Below are 14,093 nucleotides of genomic sequence, written 5' to 3' on the forward strand. Positions count from 1 at the left end.
GGCAGTTCTCTGCTGATGTGCTGTTCTAATCGTTTTTGGTGCATTAGCCTATAAATATCTATGACATCAAGTTGGTTTATTGTGTGGTTTAATTTTTGAACATTTTTGTTGAGTTTTTCCTCGTAGTTCTATCTTTTCTTGAGAAGGGTGTATTGAAGCTCCAACTACTATAGTAGTTTTGTTGGTTTCCTTTTTCAGTTTTGTTAATGTTTGTTTTATATATTTTGCAAAACTTTCATTTGGTGCATAGATATTTATTATTATGTCCTCTTGTTCTACTGACCCTTTAAGCATTATGTAGTGACCTTCCTTGTCCGTTGTGATGGTTTTTGCATTGAAATTTATTTTATCATAGATTAATATCACTACTCTTGCTTTTTTCTGCTTGTCATTTCGTATATTTTCCCCATCCTTTTATTTTTAGTCTTTCTTTATCTTAATTTTTCAGGTGTGTCTCTTGTAGATGAATTTCGGGGTTTTTTTATCCAATATGCTACTCCTCTTCAGTGGTGCATTCAAACCGTTCACATTCAGTGTGATAATTGAGAGGCATGGTTTTATTGCTATCATTTTGTTTAGTTCTTTTTGGTGGTGTTATTAGCTACTTTAACAAGTTTTCCATGAATAAATATATATATATATATATATATATATAGGCGAGCTCTGGTCACTCAATATGGATCTAGAATTAATCTTTTTAACTGTAAATACGACCAATTTTTTCCTCACCTTGTTATTTTCAGCACAACATATTATATAATTGTCTAAATCAAAATGAGTCATGCCAATTAATTTAATTTTGCCAATGCTTACTGTGTCAATATTTATGCATTCCATTTCTTCCTTAATAATGTCCGATCTTCCTACATTCATCATACAATCACTAGTGTCTGTTTGCAAATGTTCTTCCTCCTTTGTGATTCCCAATTCAAGGGCTCATTCTCAGGTGCCATATCTGCTAGTTTAATATAAATATTTCTTTTGCCTTTGTTTTTCTAATGACCTTTTGCTTTCTTCCTTTCTTTTGATTTTCTTGATAGCCTTGATATCATCCCACAACTCATCTGGTCTTCAGTCATTGATGTTCAATACCTCAAACTTATTCCTAAAATGATCTTGAAATGTAGATGGAATTGACTCAAGATAACATATTCATGTCCATGGACTTCTTTTCATTTTCTTCAACCTCAATTTGAACTTTCATATGAGTAATTGATGATTTCACTCAGTCGACCCCTGACCTAGTTTTGACTGCTAATATTGAGCTTCACCAATAATTTCTTCCACAAATACAGCCAATCTTATTCCTGTGAAGCCTATCAGATGAGATCCATGTGTAAAGTCATCATTTGTGTCCACTGAAAAAGGTATTTGCAATGAATAAATCACTGTAAATACAAATTTCAATCATTCTATTTCCAGCCTCATTTCTATCACCACGTCCACATTTTCCAACTACTATCCCTTCTTCACTCTGTCCTAATCTGTATACAGAGCAAATTACTCAGGAAGCTGGACTCTTTGAAGAGCAATGTGGCACCAGGATTGCAGAGAGACTCATCAATAACCTACATTATGCAGATTACACATCCTTGCTTGCTAAAAGTAAGGAGGACTTGAAACACTTGTTGCAGAAGGTCAAGGAATACAGCCTTCAGTATTGATTGCATCTCTATGTTAAGAAAAAAAGATTCTTATCACTGGGCCAATAGGCAACATCATGATGAATGGAGAGAAGATTGAAACTGTCAACAGCTTCATCTTGCTGGGATGCGGGGATCCACAATTAAAACCCTTGGGACAAGCAGTCAGGAAATAAGATGACACATTGCATTGGGAAAATCTGCTTTTAGGGACTTCTCCAAATTATTGAGGAGTAATGATGTCAGTTTGAGGAATAAGATGCATCTCATTCAGGCCATAGTCTTTCTGATCACTTGCTTTGCATCTGAGAGCTGGACAATGAATAAGGATGACAGAAGAAGAAATTACATCTTTGAGATGGGGTGTTGGAGAAGAGCACTGAACACTCCATAGACAGCCAAGAGAAACAAGAAATAACAGATATGTCTTGGATAGAGTGCAGCCAGAGTGTTCTTTGGAGGGAAGAATGATGAAACTTTGCATCACATACTCTGGGCATGTTGCTAGGAGGAGCTATTCTTTAGAGAGGAGCATGAAGCTGGAAAGGGTGGAGGATTGGAGAAGGAGAGGAAGACCCTCAACCAGGTGGAATGACATGGTGACTGCTGCAATTGGCTCTTATGTGTCAAGAAGTGTGAGGAGGGCACAGGATAGAACAGGGTTTAGATCTTTTGTTCACAGGGTCACTATGAATGGTACTCAACTCAAATGCATCTGACAACAGCCATATAAATATGCTCTACTGTTAATAGAGTTTTCAAAGTATTATTATTTTAAAAGTGGATGGCCAATCCTTTTTTCCAAATCTGTCTTGATTTGACTGTGCAGCTTTAGAACAATAACTGACAGAAAAACACAAGTCATTTTTGTTATGCACATTGAGTTAACTGTGACTCCAAGCAACCTTACAAAAGATGAATCTGAATCCTTCTCTACCCTATGCCATCCTCATCATCTCTGGTGTACTTCAGCCTATTGCAGTGACCATTGTGTAGATCCACTGTAGCAGACTTACTATATAATAAAATCATGGTTAACTAAGGGGAAGAAAAGTGCTCTGTCTCTAGTGACAAAGGACTATCTTCAACAACAATGGCTAGTATTACTCGTGTGGCAATTTTGAGTCAGGCACTACATTAAGTACTTTATGTATATGAAGTACAAACTTTAATTTTCCCCATTTAAGTAATTTGTCAAGGTTAGTAAATGTCAGAGCTGAATTTTAGTCCAGACAGTTCAGCTTCAAAGTCCCTATGTTAATTCTTAAGAAAATATTACTAAGACAAAAGCAATATACAAAAAGTACCCTATCTGTGGAAAAGGAGGGTAACAATATGTGGCAAGGATAACTGAGAAACTAGCCTTGTATGCAGAGGAGAAAGGGGCTGGAAGTGAAGTGAATTTCTTAATGCTCATTTATTTTTCCTTTTACATGTATTTCAAAAATAGCATTGTTAATGCTGCAGTAGACCTATCTGAAAATACACATTGGTTTTGATCTCTTTTCTCCTCCTCCTCCATTGCCAGTGAGTCAGAACTGACCCATAGCTGACTCTCTGGCAGGTTTTCTGAGGCTGTAAATCCGACAAGAGGAGACTGCTCACCTCTCTGCTGCGGAGGTGCTGGTAGATCTAAACTGTCTACCTTTCGGTGGATTTCATGCCTCCTTACCCACTAGGCTAAGAGAGTGATTTGTTCTATATGTAAAAAAAATTCCTTGTAGCAAACAAAGTGCTGAGTCCATTGTTTTTAACTTTGGACCTTGAGATAAAGGTTCAAATCAGTAACCAAAAGAGAGGCCCCAGGGCTATTTTGGGACGCTCTGATGCCTAAGGGTAAGAAGCTGCACTGCAATGTCAAAGGCATGGAGTTCAAATTTACCAACTTTCAGCAGAGAAGAATAAGCAATCTCTTCCCATGTGATTTATTGTCTCTGAAAACCTGCTGGAGGGCCTAAAATGGGCCAGTTCTGACATAATGGCATACAACAACAAGAAGGCCAGCTTTTATACGAGTGAGAAGGGGAGGGCAGGGTATGTACTGGGCCCACAGTCACATGTCACTTGGAAGACGCCACACCTGTCAAAATTTCCATTCCTTGGAAGAAGTAAAAATTTTTTGATACCAAATTAAGTTCAAGGCTGATTATGCTAAACAAAATGGAATGAGTACTAGGAAGGACAGTTAGTAACTGTACTTATTTTGCAGCTGTTTCTCAAAAGATTTTTGTTTAGTTAATTGAAGGCTTTCATAGAGATATTAGCATATAACAATATTTGCAAATTTGGATTCTGGAAAATAAATGTGCTATTAAAATAAATAGTATCTGTGGAACTCCAAACAGATGTTCCTTTACAAGTAGTATAATTTAGATAGAAACAAGTAAACAATTAGTGTGGTTATTAGGATAATACACAAGAATAATGTTTTCAATTATTTATATTCTTTTCTGGCTTCGGCACATGCTAGCTATGCGTCACAGATACAACCCCTCCTGAAATTCCTAGCAGAAAAATAACCATAGCAATATGAACCTTATTCATATTGTCCCATTAGCTTATGGCTACAATCTCTATGGTTTCATCCTGACATGGCTATGCCACGCACACCTAACCCGGCTCTCTGGCATCCGGCTAACTTTCCGTCTTCCAATTCATTTTTCTAAGCTAGAACCTGCTCAGTGGTTTCTTGGGGAATTCATTTTAAATCAGAGGCTCTAAAAGAGAACTTGAGAGGTTTTCTAAACCAATCTTCATCCAGTGTTCAAGCTATTTTAACAATATCTTTCCAACTGTGACTCAGTCAAGAATCAGATCTCTCCATCCATAGAAACCTCACACTTCCATATCAGCCTCATCTTTTTTCGAACAGTTCTGACAGTTGGAAAGTTCCTTCTGAGAGTGAACCAAAATGGAACTCTTTGTAGTTTGATCCTACTTCTTATCCCATGTTGTCACTGACAACAATACTAACCTGTTGTCAAAGAACAGACCTTTAATTATGTGAAAAACAGCTCTGCTCTGCTATTTCTTCTCCAGGCAAAATATCCATTTTTTTTTAACATTTCTTTCCATCCAGGTCTCTCATCTTTCTGCCATTGTTGTTGTTGTTGCTATATACCATCGTGTCAGAAACCCACAGCAGACTCTCTAGCAGGTTTTCAGAGGCAATAAATCTCATGAGAAGAGACTCTCCATTCCTCCTCCTGGAGCAGCAGGAAGATTCGAACCGCCTTCCTTTAGGTTGGCAGCTCAAGCTCTTATCATTACATGACCAAAGTTCCCTATGAGACACCTCCAATTATGCCTACTCTTCTCGCATAGAAAAGAACCCGCAGAGGTGTTTCAACCAATCTGAGGTAAACTGGGATTATTCCTTTATTCTTTTGGGAAAATATCATTTCTATGAAAAGAATTTTCTGCCAGAGATATCATGAGATTATTTTATTCAAAATGATTTTATTATTGACTAAAAGTCTTAAGTCTTTCACACTTTACTGCTAAATCACGTTTCTCTTCCATACACTAGAAGGGATACGTGTTAGTCATACTCATTTGACTTCAATTTCTTAAGTGACCCATGGACCTAATCATTTGCATCTTAGCTATGTCAGCACACACAGCCACTTTCTTCTCTGGCTTTGAGTCTTCCACAGCTTAGTAGTAAATGTGTCTTCATTCAAGGTATTGGCAAAAATTGGGAAAACCCTTGGCAGACATCACCATGGGCCACAGATAATTAGGAATTATACATCTAGACACCTAAGGGGATGTCTTTCAATGTGGGCTATACTATCTTAGCCTGATGACTATAACAAATATTTTTTGTTTGTTTATCCTTTAAATTGTCACTCCTCTTATAATTTCTTCCCCCCCATCATCCCATCATAGGTAAAGGGGATTTAGTTCACAAAAAATTTAAACATTTACAAATGAACGACAGCCTAAAAGTCAACTATTCTATGTAAACCGTCTATGATCTAAGGTACTAGGAAGTACAATGAGTTCTTCTAATTCTTAGGGTAAATTATTCTCCTTCATGTGCCTTACCCAAGAGAGTTATTCATTATGACTCTGAATTATTTATCATTGCTCACACATGACTGCCAAAGAGCCTTCCACCTGTAGCGACTTCTCCAGCTCAATGGTCCATCAAATCGTCTGGCTTGTAATCTGCTAATCAGATCATGTATTCCACCACAGGAACTTGAGGTCACCTGGAGGTGGGGAGGCTGTGAAAAGTCCAGGATGTTCCAGGCATTGAATTGCCCAGGAGACTGTATGGATAGTATAGAGAGGCTGGATATGAAGTCCAAAGACAAAGGTTTAACACTAAACCACATATATATTGTGTGTATGTATATATACATGCAATTCTCTAGACCACAACGTTTCCTCTGTGAAATAAAGACCTGCTTCATAGGGAGAATAAGTTTTGGAGTAAAGAAAATTAACAAAACGCTAAATAAGCCAGGGCAATAATGAATACTGTAGGTCCCCAGGTGGTATAAACAGTGTGTGATTACTCACCTAAAGGTGGCAATTCAAAGCCACCCAGCAGGACTATGGAAGAAAGAGTCTGCCTATGTGTTTCTGTAAAGATCATAACCAAGAAAATCCTTTGGAGATGTTTTAACTGACCAGCAAAGAGTTTGGTTTTCCTTGTTTATGAAATAAATTTTCGCTCTTACTAATATATATCTTTGGCATTGATAGTAACTTTGTGCTACACAAAGTAAATCAGGATAGTAAAAATGAGAGAATGAAATAGAGGGTCTTGTACCTCTGTTTGTGTATGTGTGTTTGTGGCATTAAACATTACTTTCCTTTTTTAGCTAAAAAAAAAAATCTAAATGGCTCTTTGAAGCTACTTACTACTCCTATTCAGAAAGTGTCTTAGAATGCAGGAACTCAGACCTCAAATTAGACCAAATGTGCCCAAAACTGCATATCAATAAGGCCCCAACGTAATTTGTATGTACAAGGAAGACTGAGAAGAGCTGTTTTAACAGATTGTATTCTTTCTTTTATTAATGTTTCTGTGGTTTGTGCTCTACCTTTAAATTAAGTACTGTATTTTAGTCCTAGACTTTTAGGATAAAGTAAACAGGGTGTCTAAAGATTTTTTCTTTATGTCTTGCTTATTTCACTCTTGAGTCAAAAGTCTTTTGTATGAAAAAGGAAATAAACAGAACTCCCCACTCTTCCATTAAGTTGGCCTGAGCTATTGAAGATTTAGTTCCTGAAGGGAGGAAGACCAACAGCAATATGTAGATAGCTTTGCTTCCCTAGCAGAGAAGGCCAAACATCTCTTAAAAACTGAAACGTTAGATTGACAGTAACTGTGCAACTTAAAATCCTGTTAATTTTCCAAGGGGCTATTTCTGAAATTACCTTTCTAATAACCTTTCCCTTGCGTCGTAAATGTGGTAATCCATAACTAATTTCTACAGCATTCAAGTAAGATTGAATTTCCTGCCAGAGAGATATTTACAACCTCCTAGAAATTACTACTGCCTGTTTCTACCATCTCTTAAATCTTGGGGGGGAAAAACGTAGGATTATATAATTGAGAAAACAACCAATAATGGTGATGTACTGCTCTATTACTCTGGTTATTCCTGAGACTGGGCAATGATAATTGCTTGGAAGTTACATAGTGGAGTTGGTCTGAATGCCTTATTCACCAAATTTTTTGAAAGAAATTTGCTAGCATTTTAATTAACTACTTATCTTCCAGATTAATAGCTAACAAATTTATTTCACTAAAAGAATATGCCCTATAAAATACTGTTAGCTAGTGTTTTGTTATTGTTGAATTTAAGTTCTTAAGTGAAAAAAGAATATATGTCCTCAGCAAAACTAGGGTCTTCAGAGATCAAACTGAAAATATCTACCAGAAACACTTAAATGGTTTTACCTGCTGGGTCCCTGATAGGTTCCCAATGCAAGTCACTGTCTTTTTCCCTGATCCATCCACAAAGGCCATGGTCAAAATTGCAACTGTGTATCAGGACACCTAGAAGGAGATTACCGGAAAGCTGTGAAAGCCAGAAACCCAAAAGATAACAGCAAAAACATATTTGTGAGCCACGGGTATCTGAAGAACAAACCTCCTCCCTGCCCGTGGTCACTGTCACATCAGAACATCCTGCCGGAGATCTGAGGGGAAGAGCAGGTCTCCTTTCTCAGCACAACTGCACACGCAGGCTCCAGCTGCAAAGCCAGCACCCACCAGTGCTGCGAGCGGTGACCCTGCTACCTCATCACTAAAAAATTATTATTTCCTCACAGTTTAAGGGCGGCTTTAATGCATTTTCAAAAAAGGAGAGACTGACGATTCGTAATCATTTTTGCTCAAGTGATTTAATTACAGGGAGACCAATGTGCTGCTTCAGGGTGGGAGGGGGAAAGACAGAAAAATGTATAATTATCCCAGATGTAGCCAGTCAATCTCCTATTTAAAAGCTATTTTCATGGAATGGAGAAAAAAAATTTCATTATAATGGAACTGAAAATTAACTGTTTACCTGGATCATCTTTTGCTTCATCATCTGCACTGACTCCTCTTTCTATTTCAAAAATTTCAAACAAGTCATTTGAAGGCTGCCGTGGAACTGAAAGAGAAAAAAAGATTTTTTTAAATGGAAATATTGACAGGGAAGCCTTATCTTTAACAAGGGCCTGAAGAAAAGGCCTCAGCATTTTACGTCTCTGAGGGAGTCCAAGATATTTAATTATATTTTATATAAGGATTCATGAAGTTTACTGTGCTGAGAGCTGATGTTAGATGGATCTTGGCTGAAAGCAGGGAATACCAGAGGAATGTCTATCTGTGTTTCATTGACTATGCAAAGGCATTTGACTGTGTAGATCATAACAAACTGTGGCTGACTCTGAGAAGAATGGGAATCCCAGAACACTTGATCGTTCTAATGCGAAACTTATACTTGGACCAAGAGGCAGTCGTCAGAACAGAGCAAGGGAACACTGCATGGTTCAAAATTGGGAAGGGTGTACGCCAGGGATGCATCCTATCTCCATACCTTTTCAACCTGTATGCAGAACAGATTATCTGGGAGGCTGGGCTCTATGAGGAGAAATGTAGGGTCAATATTGGTGGACGATTTATCAACAACCTGCGTTATGCGATGACACAACCCTGCTTGCTGAAACTGAGGAGGACCTGAAGTGCCTGCTGCAGAGTGTCAAGGACTGCAGCCTACAATATGGATTGAGGCTCAATGTCAAGAAGACAAAGATTCTCACCACTGGACCAGTTGGCAGCATCAGGATGGATGGTGAAGAGATTGAGATTGTACACAGCTTTAGTTTGCTTGGCTCCATAGTCAACAGTCTTGGCACCAGCAGTCAGGAAATTAAAAAGTGCATTGCCATGGGAAAGTCTGCTGTTAGGGACCTCTCCAGAGTGCTGAGGAGCAATGGTGTCTCTCTGGAGACTAAGGTGCGTCTGATACAGGCCATGGTTTTTGCAATCACTTGTTATGCATCAGAGAGTTGGACAATGACCAAGGAGGATAGAAGGAGAATTGATGCCTTTGAGCTGTGGTGCTGGAGAAAAGTATTGAGAATACCATGGACTGCTAGGAAAACAAACAGATTTGTCCTGGAAAGGGTTAAACCGGGTGCCTCCTTGGAGGCAAGGATTCTGAGGGTCCGTCTAACTTAGTTTGGACATGTTGTGAGGAGAGACCGGTCCTTAGAGAGGGACATCATGCTTGGGAGGGTGGAGGGACGGCGCAGGAGAGGAAGGCCCTCTATGAGGTGGATTGATTCAGTGACTGGGATAATTGGGATGGGAGTGTCAGAGACAGTGCGATTGGCACAGGACAGAGTGGAGTTTAGGGCTGTTGTACATAGGGTCGCTATGAGTCGCAGGCGACTCGACGGCACATAACAACAACAACAACATCTAGAAACTCTATAAACTCCATAAACATAAAGAAATCACATTAATTGTAGAACAGAGTTCATGTCATTTGTTCATAGGGTGGCTATGTATTCAGCTTGACGACACTTAACCACTGTTAAGTGATACTAGTGTTGCTATATTTTGGAGGAACGTTCTTTCACTTTGTATATCACTGCTTGTCAATCTGCTGTACTGAGGTAATCTGGATTTGCTTTGATGCTGAACCTATGACATTGGGGTATCAAATACCATAATGGTTTCCCAATGTGGACAGAGGTTGGTGGAACTCCCAGTTGGAAAACAGGTTTGGAAGCAGAAGTGTCATCCAATTCCTAAATCACATGCCTATGAAAATTCTATGGACTTAGATAAACTTATAGAAAGGGATTAGGTCTTTTGATCATGGAGTTCATATGATTCGTGCTCAACTTGACGACAATCAACAACATGGCAAAGTATTCAGTATCACAGCAACTCCAAGTTGTTCAGGACAGCAAATAGACAAGTGAATGCTGATGATAAAGTATATGGGGGGGGGGGACCCAACCAATCACTAAAATGACAGATAATGTCATGGAGAATAACTCTCGGAAATGAGGTGTAGAGATTCTTGCCAGAGGAAACTCCCTTTCCTTTGCCAGAACCTGAATTAATTAGTTCTATTTTATAAGACAGGGAGTAAAAGATGAACTTATAACACTAAGAAGTGACATCACCCAAAGTGTTCTTTTCAGAACAATGCTTTTATTATTTCTAATTTTAAAAATTGTCTTTACGTAGTAATCTCTTACGTTTTCACTGTTTGCTAGTTCACTGCATCTGAAGTCTTTTCCTTTTCATTTAAAAGTCCCAACAGTGAAGCTCTCTTTCCTCCCCACAGTATGCTCTCACATTTACTAGCCCTGAGAAGGATGGCAGAGAAGCAGCTGATTTATAGACTAACCCTAGGAACATACTCTTACCACAAATGCCCTGGCGATGAAACAACCTTCTCTCAAACCCCAAATATGAGCAACAATAATGCAGATTTTATTTGCTCATATGCAGCTCTGAGAAGGAGCTGCCTTATTCTTTACTAGAAATACTGCAAAACTACAGGCAAGCATGCTTCACTTCTCATGACAAAGATACTCTACCAGTCCATGTTTTTCTTCTTTTTCCTTGTGTTTTATACAAGTTCTCTCCAGAAAGAGGTGATACTCACTCACATTCTGCAGGATCATATGCTGAGTAATTCTATGGACATAATGACAGTAAACCTTCCCCCCCCCCCATATAAAGACTGTCAAAAAGAAAATACTCTTCTTCGTCACTGAAAAGTTTCCTGGCATGCAGGAGAGAAGTGTTTTCTAGGGGCGACCAAGAAAGTTTTCTCTGAGGTATTCTTTATTTTTTTTAAATTTCTTTTATTTCCATTCATTCATCGTTGCACTTTTCTCCCATCCCAACCCTCCCCGCCCCAGTACACCAGCCTCTTGGAAAAGTAAAAGAAAAATTATTACACTGTTTTACAATCCCTCCCCCCAAGGTCCACTCCACTATGCATCCTTTTCTCTGGACTCCTGTTATGACAAAAATACCTAATCACATACCCCTTTTAAACAGTTTTCTCCCTCCTCTGTTTCAATGCAGTATACATTATTAAACCCATCTTTCTCAGTCTTCCCTTAACCCCAATGTCAGTCCTGTTTTACAATAGTGGCACCATGTAGTATTTGTCCTTTTTTGACTGAGATACTTCATTCAGCATAATGTCCTCCAGGGTCACCCATTTTGAACAATATTGCATGAGTTCCTTATTTTTCAATGCAGCATAGTATTCCATTGTGTGAATATACTACAGCTTCTCTATCCATTCGTTTGTTCATGGGCACTTAGGTTGCTTCCAACTGCTTGCTATTGTGAACAAAGCCACAATAAACATGGGTGTGCATATATCTGTGTGGATGGCAGTTACGTCTCTTGGGGGTATATTCCCAGTAGTGGAATTGCTGGGTCAAATGGTATCTCTATTTGCAACTTTATGAGAAAGCGCCATGCCACCTTCCACAGTGGTTGCACCATTTTACACGTTCACCAACACTGAATAAGGGTTCCAGTTTCTCCATAACCTCACTAGCATTTGTTGCTTGCTGTTCTGTTAAATTTTGTTATTCTGACTGGGGTGAGATGATATCTCATAGTTGTTTTGATTTGCATCTGTCTTAGAGCTAGGGATTTTGAACATTTCTTCATGTGCTTGTTAGCCATCTGAATGTCTTCTCTGATGTCTCTGAGGTATTCTAAAACTGAGACATGAACATGGCATGCAATAAATGAAGGGCTGAGGTAAGGAAAGATGGACTGTTTCATGAAGCAAATACTCAAATGTTTCAAGATGTTCTCAGTGGCTGGTGGGCACTGAAGAATGGAGATAACAGCATGGTTTTACAGAAAAAGAATCTAGATTACACATTTGGAAAACAGAAAACAACTAGTCCCACTGGGAAGCTTTAGATAGTTTACAAGTATATTTTAGGCCGTCATAGTTAATGACTGTGTATATAGACAATTCACTGAGAAAAATGTCAAGGGAATTTAGACACATGAAATTCCCAGCAACTATTAGTTCTTGCAAAATTCTCTCTATTCTATTTTGAAATCTTGTCAAACTTTTTAAGTACTTTTTTTTTTTCATTACCTTTCCAGAATGGGCTCTTCCAAGTATATCCCCTTGAAGTTTTCTGGAAAAGGCACATTATCCTGATTTTTATTTGGTTTACGCAAAAAACATTAAGTGAAATAAGCAATTGGCAAAATCTTTCATGCAGTGTTATTCTAACTATGTATGAAAAGAACTAAAAACTAAAATCAAGTGTGAAAGGAAATCTGTAAATATATTGATAGTCATGTGACCAAGTCAACAAAGACTCATAGTGGCCCTATGAAAAGCAGATCGGATGCTTGCTCTGTCCTGCAATGGTTGTTATTGTTGCTGGAGTGAGAAGGTATCTCATAGTTGTTTTGATTTGCATCTCACTGATAGCTACAGCTTTTGAACATTTCTTCATATGTTTGTTGGCCATCTGAGTGGACTGGGGGAGAGAAAAGGGAATGAGAGGGAGGAAAATTCAATGAATAAATGAAAATTCAACCTTTCTGTAAGCCTTCATTAAAAGTCACAATTAAAAAGAAGTAAATCCTTTAAGGAGAACAGAGAATCCTATTGAAGCATGGGAAGTGGCAGAAGAGGAATAGCCAAACTAACTTGGGGAGGACAGCTGTCATGAAAATCTGTCATGAGAAGCAATGCTTACGCTCAGGCATTGAGGGTGGGTTGCCGTGAGGCAGGGCCCTGCAGAATGTAAGAGCTGAGAACCTATAGAGCAGTGTAACTGAAGAGCTTAGGAGGGAGGGGCAGCGAGCCGGAAAAATCCACCAAATGAAACTGGACACCAGGCAGGCAGTGTGGGCCTTCTTAAGCTTTGAAGATATTTTGGACTCTATCCTCATGCAAACTGGAAGCCTCTAGAAGATTTCAGCAGAGTGCCAAGGTCAGAATTACATGTAGACACTACCATTCAGTCCGTGGCAAAGAACATGAATAGGAAGGAGGTGAGAGGGGGTATCAGAGGCCAGTTATGACCCAAAGGAACATAAATTAGAGAATACCCATAAGTGTTTTGTAAATGATTTATTTTATATCATTTTTTTCTTCTGTTAGTCAAAGTTTTAGCTGCCAAAAGTGTTTCTTACCCATTGTTTTGTACAATATTTGGGATATATGGAAAGAAATGGGGATATACTGTTACAATTACTGAGGTAAACATCAGGATGAAAATGTGCTTGGACTGAGTTGAGGGACACAGTATTCTTTCATAATGGCTATTAAGTTCTGGAACCAGAATGAACAATTAGCTACATAAATAAGCAGAAAACCTCTTATAAGAGATCCTGACCTAGAACTTTCTATTATAGTTCTATTGCCTAGGGATGTGAATATATTAATGTATACTCTTAATGAAGTCTCCAAAATAGTCAACTGTATTTTATAAAAAAAATATACATTCAAAGTCAGCACAGAGATGTACATGTAAATATTATCACATATACTTTCATCTGCCAGGCTTCTTGCAAAGAGTAACTATTGCAAAATGTAAGCACTGTTTGTCAAAGCTGGGTTTGCAAGTTTTGTTTCTGTCCTGCTCCTGTGACACTGTCCAGACCAGCACTGGCATATGTTGTCAGATCGAAAGAGTAAAGATAAAGGTATCCTAAATTCTATAATCAAGGTTATTTCATTGAAGAGATGGTATATTACTTCCTTAGTATTTTAAGACCTTTTCTGGTGGTAGAACCTAGATATTTTTACAATTATAGATTAAATGGTAGAGATGTATGAATTTTACAAACATTCCTTTTCCTTTTGCTGTGTGTATCTAACTTTCACTTATTCTTCTCTCTCCAGAAGCCAAACATATATGTGAATTATAGGTTAACGTTACCACAGAGGGGAAAAAATCATTTGAATTGAGCAT

The 14,093-nt window shown here is 38.4% G+C and overlaps 1 protein-coding gene across 4 annotated transcripts in view; it reads right to left on the bottom strand.

Moving 5' to 3' along the window:
- Positions 1-14,093, bottom strand: part of NPNT (nephronectin) — a 111,164-nt gene that overhangs the window by 15,263 nt on the left and 81,808 nt on the right. For 3 of the 4 annotated variants that reach the window (XM_006881115.1, XM_006881112.1, XM_006881113.1), the window contains 2 exons: positions 8,174-8,260; positions 7,564-7,662 (listed from right to left, as the gene is read on the bottom strand). In XM_006881115.1, the coding sequence (XP_006881177.1) occupies positions 7,564-7,662; positions 8,174-8,260 (186 nt within the window). The remainder of the gene's footprint in view (positions 1-7,563; positions 7,663-8,173; positions 8,261-14,093) is intronic. The other variant, XM_006881114.1, reaches the window with a different exon arrangement.

The sequence above is a fragment of the Elephantulus edwardii genome, unplaced genomic scaffold (assembly GCF_000299155.1).
Source record: "Elephantulus edwardii isolate Elephantulus edwardi_28Jun2011 unplaced genomic scaffold, EleEdw1.0 scaffold00012, whole genome shotgun sequence".
In the NCBI taxonomy this organism is placed as follows: domain Eukaryota; kingdom Metazoa; phylum Chordata; class Mammalia; order Macroscelidea; family Macroscelididae; genus Elephantulus; species Elephantulus edwardii.